This window comes from Squalius cephalus (assembly GCF_949319135.1).
Source record: "Squalius cephalus genome assembly, chromosome: 15".
NCBI classification, from domain to species: Eukaryota; Metazoa; Chordata; class Actinopteri; order Cypriniformes; family Leuciscidae; genus Squalius; species Squalius cephalus.
In genome coordinates, this window is record NC_137136.1 from 16,472,358 (window position 1) to 16,483,143 (window position 10,786).

At 35.7% G+C, this 10,786-nt stretch overlaps 1 protein-coding gene across 1 annotated transcript; it reads right to left on the reverse strand.

Annotated features, from left to right (window-relative positions):
* Window positions 1–1,987: 1,987 nt before the first annotated feature.
* On the reverse strand, window positions 1,988–7,679 carry mylipb (myosin regulatory light chain interacting protein b). Its single transcript, XM_079895245.1, has 7 exons — window positions 7,466–7,679; window positions 6,721–6,911; window positions 4,482–4,667; window positions 4,132–4,329; window positions 3,848–4,012; window positions 2,880–3,297; window positions 1,988–2,337 (listed from the first exon to the last, which is right to left on the reverse strand). Exons 1-7 carry the CDS (start codon window positions 7,550–7,552, stop codon window positions 2,170–2,172), a joined length of 1,413 nt encoding a protein of 470 aa, XP_079751371.1. The 5' UTR covers window positions 7,553–7,679; the 3' UTR covers window positions 1,988–2,169.
* Window positions 7,680–10,786: the final 3,107 nt, after the last annotated feature.

Here is a 10,786-nt window from a genome sequence, read left to right on the forward strand (position 1 = left end):
TGAACAAACAGTTGCACTGTTTTGATTCTAAATAAAGCAGTGTGTTTAAACTAATTGATAAATATGGTTGATAAAATGACTCACTAAGAAAGATTGTGAATGACTAAGGAACTGCCTTTTAGCATTTTATTTGTGCCATCTTCATATGGCAGAAAAAAGTAAAAGTACTAGTATGCAAGTATGCTGTTCACTTTCATTCCTGAATGAATCAGTATTTTTAAATGAATCGGTTAAGTGAATGATTCAATCACTTACTCATAAAGACTTTTCGCCATCTATTGGTGTATTGATGTAATCTGCAGAAATAGTTAAAGGGATAGGATCACAAAAATGAAAATTCTGTTAATAATAACTCACCCTTACATTGTTCCAAACCCATAAGTCTTTCATTCATCGTAAGACTTTAATCATTCATCATCAAGGGATAGCTTTCTGTCCCTCCGTTGACAGTTTCACTACTACCACTTTGACACTTCAAAAAGTTCAAAAAGAGATTGTAAAACTAATCCATATCAATTGAGCAGTTTATTCCAAATTTTCTGAAGAGACTTGAACGCTTTGTGGTGAACAGATTAAATTTAGGCTTTTATTCACATTTAAACATTAATAACACAAACAGAAGCTCAACCGAACCTGCTTGAAACCTCACTGGTTCCAGCGGAAGCTTAAATGTGCTGCATAACACATGAGAATGAACCTCAATGGTTCTTGTACGTCAAGTGAACATGCTTTAACACAACGGATTTTGTTAAATGTTTGTATTTGAATAAAAACTTACATTCAATCTGTTAATCATATAAAGCAATCGAGTCTCTTCAGAAAATTTGGACTAAACTGCTCAATTCATATGGAACGACAATTCAACGACGTGAGGGTGCGTAATTAATGACAGAATTCAAATTTTTGGGTGAACTATCCCTTTAAACCACCTCTGATGGACAGACTAAAAGCCTCTATGGCAGGGGTTTTCAAAGTCGGGCCTCCCTTCTAACACAACATTGTATTTAACTGGCCATGCTCTGTAAAAAGAAGCATAACACTGTCAGGTATTTGCTTTACTGATATTTAGTAGATGTCTTTACTGTACTCTATTGTACTGCCACTTCAGAATCACGATAACATTATATTAGTTATAACCTTTGCCATCAATTCTGACACGTCAGCCACTGTACATATCAGTTCTGTAACACATACAGTATATATCGCTAGTTCCACATACAAGTTATACGTGCAAAATGTGAGTCTCATAACTTTACAATGGGACTCCGTACTGTACAGCATGGTTCATAGACTGGACCACTGTTGGAGAGATTTGTTGATATTGCCTGGTTAGATAATGTTAAGTTTAATCAATGTTTGCTTGTTCAAAATTTGAATATTTACAAAAAATATAATACAGCTAAATATGAGTGGATTAAGAGAAAAAGTCTGTCTGAGTTTGTGAGTTTGACTATAGTATTACAGTTTGCATGACCAAGGGTACACATGGAAAGGATACTGGAGAATTAATCTATACTAGTATTAATTCAACAAAACAAATATAATAATATCAGGTATTAAAAAGTGTGTAAAAGCTCTTTATTCTATTCGGATATGGATGAAATACATGTCAGTATAAAAGAGGACATAACTCTTAGTTATTTAGACCTTTTTGTAATATAGTGCATTAAAGGCTTATTTTGTGAATACTGCAGTAGCACTAGAAAGAAACCCATTTCATGTAATTAAATGAAATATATTGAAATATTTGTACAATAAAACTGCATACACAAACACAAACAAAGACAAATATAAAATAAACCTTTAAAAATCCTTTCTGATAAAGAATATAGTTGATGATGTGGAGTGTTAAAAACTACATTTGTATTGACTTGTGCATTCTGATACAGTACATAAAAAAATCATAGGAAATGTTGCTGTGTACCGTGCACAACAGTTGCCTCCAGTGTAAACGGTTTATTCATTTTTAGGCCTGTAATGTGCACACTATGAAAAATAACAGTATGATTAGCAGTAGTCAGAATTTTTTGAGGTACTTCTGGATAGCCAGCCTCACTCTGTGCAGTTCAGCTTACTTAATAGAACCACTAAATATTTTATCCTAACATTTCTTCTGTATTTTTAAAATAGTCTGTGGCCAATAGTGTCCATGTGCAGATGTTATCCATCCTACAGCTGGCAGGTGTTTTCTTTAATGGCACAATCCTCTGAGATGGCAGTCCCGCTGGGCACACTGAAGGTAGTGGTTTTTGCCTCTGCCAGGCCAAGTAGACTGGCACAGGTGGGTAAATAGACATGCTGAACACGGTCCACTTCTGAACGGCAAACTGGGCAACACTGGTAAGAGAGGAAAGAAGGTAAAATATCATGAATGTTAACATACAACAAATTCCTCTTATCTACTACACCTCTATATTTTTTCTTTATTGTTCATGTTAATTATGCATTTGGGTGATGTGCCAGTTTTACTGAACTGATATAACACTTCTGTGATGTCAGAATGTGAAATTCAAAAGGTCATAGGACTGCTGCGTAACGAAAATGTCTGATTATCAAGATCTTCAGCCTGAACAGCAGCTAATGGTCGATGACACATGTCGAGAAATATGCTAAGAGGGTAACCAGAGGTTATGTAAACCTAATAGTGCAAGTTCTCTTAATCATTAACTTAACTGGTCAATTTAGATGACGATTCCTAAGCATGAGAAAATCACACTTTGATTTTATATTGTCATGAAGGTTGAATATGCTATATATATATATATATATATATATATATATATATATAGATAGATAGATAGATAGATAGATAGATAGATAGATAGATAGATAGATAGATAGATAGATAGATAGATAGATAGTAATGATGCAATAATCACCTGAAGTTGGCTGGCACACTTATAGCAGCAGAACATGTGTCCACAAGGACAGAAAGCAGCATTGATCTCCTGTTCGCAGCACAGAGCGCAGGTCAGGGCATCTTGTAGCATTTGGAGCTTCTCCTTGAGAATGTGAGTTTCTCTGCAGGCGACACACATTCGCTTTTCCCTTTCAACTTTTATCTGTCTCAGCGGCGAGTGAGTGTAACTGTCTCTTGGGCTCCCACATCCATTCACAGCCATCCCTGCATTGAACAGGGCTCGCCGGGCACGGTCATACACTTCTTTGGATGTGCGCTGAATGTCAAAGATGTACCTTTTACCAAGGTCAATGCTTTCATTGAGGAAGAGGGAGGCCAGGTGACCCTTGAAGTCACGGCTATATTGCATCTTCACCGTGCTCATTACAGTGTCACACCTGAAGAGTTAAGTTCAAAATGTGTTAAATAAAACATGGGTATTAAATTGTTTTAATGTTGTTTTCATTTTTCTAAAAATTTACAATATGTATTTATCATTAATGGAGCCCATAAAGTTTAGGTATTGCTTCCTTACATCAAGTTCAAAATTGAAGCAAATTCAGTAACTAAACACAGTTGAATTATTGTTAGCAATAACTAAAATTAAATAACATTAAAATATTTTTGTTTATTGAAATCAAATTAAAAAGTAGCTTAACTGGGAAATCAAAAACTAAACTAAAATATTTTCTGTTTTCTATGACTCTAAAACAATAACATACTACAACAAAAATGCTAAAACTTAATTTAAAATAAATAAAATAAAACTACTTTCACAGAGTGAAAACCAACAAAAACTAAAGTGAAAATGCTAATTTAAAAACAAAAACTAGAACAGCCCTGGTTGAACAGAATGAACAGCAACAGTAAACGCTTAAAGGTTTATTTCATCCAAAAATGAAAATCCCTTTACTCTAGCAAGTCTAATAGAATTATAACAGTATTCACCTATAGAAGGAGTGAATCTCCGTGATAGCGCGATATAGTCCATTGGCAGCACAAGGACTGATGAACTTAAAAAGGAGAACCATACTGTCCCCACTGTCCTTTGTGATGGTCACATACACATTCCTTCCAGACTGAGTGGCCATTTGAATGACTGGGTATACGATTCTGGGGAAAAAAGATTCGATTCAGATTTTGAATCAGAAAACATGGTATAGAAACATTTATTTTAAATCTTTAAATGACCTACTTAACTAATATTTCTTATATTTGTCATATATATGTACCTTTCAATAGTGGTGAAATCTGTTTTGCAGACAAACAGGCCCTCTGGTCCGACCCCGATGAGCAGCTCCTGTCCCTCAGAGTCACGCGCGGAATGCCACTCCACGCCATAGTAGTTGAGGGAGGAAACCAGCTGCAGGGCTTGATATTCTGCTGAAGCCTGACTAACACCCTCCAATGCCTTATGCCTCAAACAAATACTATAAAAACATGAAAGACAGCACTGTTATTACACAAAACTATCTGAATCACTTCCTTTTTTTTCTACTGCATTCAGAGGAAGAACTAGTGTTGTTTGGAGGAAGAACAAATGCTATTCTGACTGAGAATATTCACTTCCCAGTGTTCTTACTTGTTGATGGTGTCATGGCTGGGCTCTTGACCATAGATCTGTGAGTAGCAGTATTTGGCTGTGTTTTGGTTGTAATCTCCAAACTCTGCCTGAGCCAGTAGTGCACAGAGCTTGATCGCCTGCTCTGCGTCCAATCGCAAGCTTCCTTTGAAAAGCTCCTCCTTCACGTGCATCAGAAACAAATGTCTGCAAAGTAACAGAAAAATACATTAAAACATTGAATAAATCTACATTTTGCAACAAAACACTGAAGTCTATTGAATGAGGAACTAGAAGCACATTAATCAAGTCTGTATACTTACACACAAATGTATATTATTTTCCTAAATTGTTTTCATATGATAAATGATGTATAGAATAAAGACAAAAAAGGCAAGAAAAAAGGTAAAAATTGTCCAATTTGGCTGAAACCCTAGAAATGTGGACATAATCATAAAGCAAGCAACAGCTTCTGACTGAAATGTGCTGAATCATCAGTACAGTTTTTTTAGTGCACGAAGGGGAAAAAAATCCTTCATAACTTCATAATCCTACTGCATCATTTTTGATACATGAATTTCTAAGGCCTCTAAATTATCAACATGATCAAAACTTTGCTGAAAAACCCATTTTATACAATATTCTGTGCTTTTTTGTACTCTGCTTGATAGTTCATCAGCCACGTAAGGATAACTTTTATAATGTTAATAATATTAAAGATGAACATTTACTTGACTGAAGCAACTTGAAGTTAGTTTCATGTTAAAATGGATTTATATGCATTTTATGGAAGTAGTCTGTTGTGCTGTAATAATTAATCTCATTGAATTACATTACAAGAAATCTGAATTTCATTTTACTTTTTGGCCATTTAAATAAAATCATCTGCTCACATTTTTGTTCAGTTTGGACCTCTGAATAAAACTGATGTTTTTTCCTCCTCGGGTATGAGCGCCATATTCTCACTATGCCATATACTATATGGGCCACAAAAGCCTGCTTTATCAAATATGATACAAAACATAACTTTTTTTGTTTTATATTTTGTCTAAAGTTTCAATAAACTGTTCCATCCACTATTGTTTAGGCTTTACGTGGTTAACTGAGATACTTGTTTGTGTAAATACCATGAATATTTAACCGTTTTTCAATCGTCACACTATAATATACAGCCTAGTTGTATCTCTCAGAAACTTTCATGCACTGTCAGCCCACTGATATTATCTAAAAAATGAGCTGGCTTGAAGCCAGGTTTACTCAGCGGTCTAAACCCGGTGAACTGAGGTAACAGAAGCAGAGATGGGATTTGTGGCACATATTTTTTACAACTTTATATAAATCACTTGTAGAAATAGTATACATTTTGTAATTTATTCTTGATTTTGTAATTAATTTCTGGCAATAATGCAGATCAAACCTATTGCCAATTGGTGTATTTACTACAATGGGTATTACATCACAAAAAGACAAATAGTATATTAGCCAGTATGTATTTCTCCACCATAATAAATAATCTGTTGTCATTATCATGGATTTAAAGACTGAGAAAGACTAACAAAGGCTGATGGAGAGGGCGCTGGATCTTGTCCCACCATTGTATAAGATTATGTAAGAGGCAGAATCACATTACAACATGTTTCAACTCAGAATCAGACAAACTGACACCTCCCCACCCCCACCCCCACCAACAGCCCTCGTCAGACATGACCGAACAGCTCCACTAGTCTCTACTTAGGGAACACACTGTACTGCTAATGTATTCAGTGTTTACTTTTCTTAAACTTTAAGAAACATCTGTAAACATTTGAGCCTCCAAAAACTCCAGAGAAATATTATTTACCTCAGCAGGCCTACATGAGGCACTCCCTAACTGAAAGAGTGCCAGTTTCAAGAGCAAACATGAACACTGGCAACTCCCAGCCACAGAGCCAGAAAGATATATAAAAAGATGTATGGAGATATGGGACAAAGGTAATAACACAAAACCGCAGAGGCAAACAGAATTTTGAATTATGCTGTCACTTTAAGCAGCTGCTTCCTGTTTGAGCTCATGAGAAAAACAACTAAAAAAACAGAACTGTTATCCACGTGCCTCAAGTTCTCCAGACTGAGCAAAAATGTATAACCTCAAAGATTCTGCAGCCACAGAGGGATCCTGTTTTTTCCCAAAAAACTTTTTTGAAATCTTTTGCAGATTTGCACAAACTCTGAGCACTATGATAAAATATTGCAACTTATATTCACTTAGGAGGAGTTTCACCTGGTTTGCTCTTGCAGGATTAGATGCGGCTCAACAAAGAACTTCACTCGCAGCCTCAGTCTGCAGGGAGACAGGCAGTCCACTTGTTGAGAAATCCTGTTTCTGAGATTCATCCATAAAATCTCTCCCTTTGCACCGGTGAACTGAAGTCCAAAATAATCCACCTCTATGATTCCCATTTTCCAGCATATCTGTAAATTAAAAACAAAACCATGGTCATTTTTTTGCCATGTATAAGTGTGTGCTTTTAACCGAAGAATGCTGGGACTTGGGCTCTTTGCACCCCTCCTCCTTTAGAAAGACAAAAGTATTACATAAGGGACTTTTGAAGCGGTAATGTGGTATGAGAGAACACCTGCTTTTATAGTAATTTGCTGAAACATAAGAATGACAAAAAGTTGTGTAGTTAGGTTATAAGTAGCCATAACTACAATTTTTTTGTGTATAGACTTTTTTAAAATACTAAATACAATAGTTATAACAGCCAAAATATTCAATAAAGAGGCTAAATAGTTCAAATAATTTATAATGGAAAATAACTATTTAAAACAATAAACGTAATTATTTTTTTAAACAACTGATGAAACATTGATAAAGCAAAAAAAGAAGAAGAGTTTTATACAGAAATTTGCCATGGCAATTACTTTTGCTTTCTATACGCTATATGATGCTAATGAGTCTTAGCACAAATGTATTTATGTAATGATTGAATAACTACCTAAACTCGTTAATTCTAGACACTCACCTTATTGAGAATGTCCTCTCCGTTTGCTTTTGTGTCCACCTCCACTTCCAGAACCACCGAGTCCGGACGAGTTATGAGGCATAACATAGTGAATGCAGTTATTGTTTCACACACAGTCCAGGATAGCGGGGAGAACGACCTGTAGCTCAGTCACAAGGCTGACTCGTACCCCATTGGAAAAACAGCGAGAGGAGGTTTATGAAGCCCTGCTCTCTCAAGGATCCGCCTCTCCGTTATCTGATGTCCGATTCGCGAATTGTTCTTTTGAACCGGTTCTTTTAAATTATTTATTCGAACTGATTCGCAAAGGCGTCTGTAACGCTTTCATACCACCAAAAAGTCAAGTAAATTTGTCATTCGACCATTTTTGTACTAATTGCGTTTTTCAACAAGTCTTGGTGATAATTTACATAAAACCATTTTAAATATAGCCTAGGCCTAACACACAGGACAGCGAATGACAAAATTACATTAAAAATATGAGGGGCATATTAAAACACCAATACAACAAAATGGGCATAAAGACAGTATGACAAGCAGCAACAGTTTTGTTTGAGACTAACTGGTATGTGGGTGACATGGGATCTTTTTAGGTTCCATAGAGAACCATGCTTTGAAAGTGCTATATAGTATAATAAACCTTTTCAATTATATTTATTTTTATTAATATTAGTATATTAGTATCTTCATATTATTAATATTACTATGATTAATTATATATTTTTAAATATAAATTATGTATTGATATTGTTTTTTAGCCCTCTATTTGCCTGGTCTTATATCTTGTTGCCTCTATTTGGGTTTTACATTTTTTTTTAAAACAGCATGTTGTGTCAATTAGGTAGGCTACTGTTATTTTTTACTGGCATAGCAAAAATGACAGTGCTCTAACAACAGGTTAGCTGAATACATTAATAAATAAAAAATGACATTGAACACGATTTAGATGTAATGAAGACCAAGTTCCAGTGAAATATCTTCACAATCCCCTGTCTTTACATCTTTCATTATGTGTGTATTCTGAGTGGGCAGTTTCTCTCTGCATATGATGAGGTTATGATACGTGACAGCATCTGAAATACACAATTGAGTTTAGAGTTACATTGTGTCTCCTCCATTTGTTCATGAAGGCCAAAATTTGCAAAAATGGACAATATTAGCACCATGTTAAAAGGAATAAAAAGGAACTATTTTGTGACTGGGTATGTTTAGGCATAAAGTCATAATTTAAAAAAATTCCATATCTTTGTTACTTACTTTGTGGAGAAGAGAAGCTGAGTAGCTATCCTTTAACTGAACAGAGCTGCTCACACTTACATGTTCTGTTAAATTAAAAAGAGAAAAATACATGATTGTTAGGAAATTATTGTTACAATTTTTAAAGTTATAATTTATAGACATTTTAAGAAAGAAATAATTTACCTGTTGAGAGTATGTTGACAGTCTGTGTAGTAACTGTAGTTGTAGGCCTATAGACCTTATGTAGCCCCACCCCTTTTCAGCGCTGCGCTCGTTGTCTTTTGACTTCTGGTCATATATTTTCACAGCGATTTTGCGTTTATTAATGAACGGCTCGTTTTAAAATCTTCCCGGTCGACTGACATTTGTTTAGTTATCTGCTTTAAACATTACAGTCCTCATGATAACTTTCGTTAACTTTACATTAAGTAAATCCACTTCAAAAGCTAATTACTCCTGGACAGCAATGCCATAGAAATATACAGAGCGACCGCAAAACGGAAGTTAAAAGACAATATTCTGCATATGTGGGATCATAATGTCTCCCAATTGATATTGAGCACTCGTCATCTATAGAGCTGCTGTACAGCTAAAATTAAAGGAAGGGTAGGTGATTTGTTCCAGAAACATTTTTCACAATGCAATGATTGGACGACAATTTTATTGTCTTATGCCTTCCACAGACAATATAGGCTAGACCATTTGACTTAGTGATTGCTATCAGGATGTGAAGAGACTTTCAACTACTATAACAAAAAAAATGTTTCTGCAACAAATCACCTACCCTGCCTTTAAAGTCGTTTCATAAATGATTAGGCCTACCTTTGCAACATTGACAGTTATTGAACTGAATTGAATCAACATTGAACTGAACTGAGCTGAATGCCACCTCTGTAGAGCCGCATTGCAGCTGAAATAGAAGTAGTTTCATAATTAATGAATTTTGCAACACACTGTTATTTTCCTGTCTATTAGCCTATCGTGAAGCCGCTTTAGGCAGTAGCACCTCACTGCAGTACACGAGATCCAAGGGGAGGAGTTGGATCCAGATCTAAGGGGTGGAGATTGGTAGGTTTAAGACTTGTTAGACTTGAGCCGGCGCTGCACAGACTGATCGGGTTTAGGGATCAGGGGGTGGAGATGGGTAGGTTTAGGTATATGTAAAGTGGGAGGAGTTGGATCTGGATCCAACTCCTCCCCCTGGATTTCGTGTTCTGCAGTGAGGACCATCTCGCTTTAGGCCCTATCGGTATTGTATAAAGCACTATGTAAATAAATGTGATTTGACTTTAGTTTTTATATAACATAATCCATCTAAATTAGTACATTCACCCCCGGTTTCATGGTAAAGGCCTAGTCCCAGACTAAAATGTATGTTTTAGCTATAGTTTAAACTTAAAGGGGTGGTTGATTATGATTTCACTTTTCTAACTTTACTATAATGTTGACATAAACAACATCTGCAAAGTTACGACGCTCAAAGTTAAAAGCAAAGGGAGATATTTGCTTTTAAAGAAAATTTGTTTTTTAAGGACTACAACTCTCCATCTCCAACAAACAGCTGGTAGGGACTACAGGACATTCCTCCCGGGTTAGTGTTTCATAAGCAAACTTAAGACGCTGCTGAGACATTACAAGTCAAATCGATGTCACATGTCTTTACGGGATTTTTAAGGGTTGTGTGTGAACACACTCTCTGATTCTGGAAAATCACTGGCAGTGTGAATGAACCAAAATCAAACGAACCCGGGTCAAATCCCAGGTCAATTTATCCGTGTATTTTCCGGAATCTCTCTGTGAAAGGGGCTAAAAAGTGACAATTTTAACATGCTATATTAAAATATCTGTGGGGTATTTTGAGCTGAAATTTCACATACACACTCTGAGGACATCAGAGATTTATTTTACATCTTGTGAAAAGGGCATTACTTACATTACATAACTTGAACTGATATAGCCTATTATGTTTTCTAAGGCACGTTTATAAAAGCTAATTAAATGTCCAAATTGAATAAGGCCTAACCCTGGCTTAACCTAAGCCCTGTCTGTGAAACCAGGCAATACATTCTTATGGGAACTGGT

What these genes read in the sequence shown, in the direction of transcription:
- mylipb (XM_079895245.1), bottom strand. Translation starts at nt 7,552, where the DNA reads ATGTTATGCCTCATAACTCGTCCGGACTCGGTGGTTCTGGAAGTGGAG. An exon ending in AGCCATGACACCATCAACAA is followed by an intron (nt 4,330 to 4,481) that starts GTAAGAACACTG and finishes ATGTTTTTATAG; the next exon opens with TATTTGTTTGAGGCATAAGG. An exon ending in GATTTCACCACTATTGAAAG is followed by an intron (nt 4,013 to 4,131) that starts GTACATATATAT and finishes TTTTTTCCCCAG; the next exon opens with AATCGTATACCCAGTCATTC.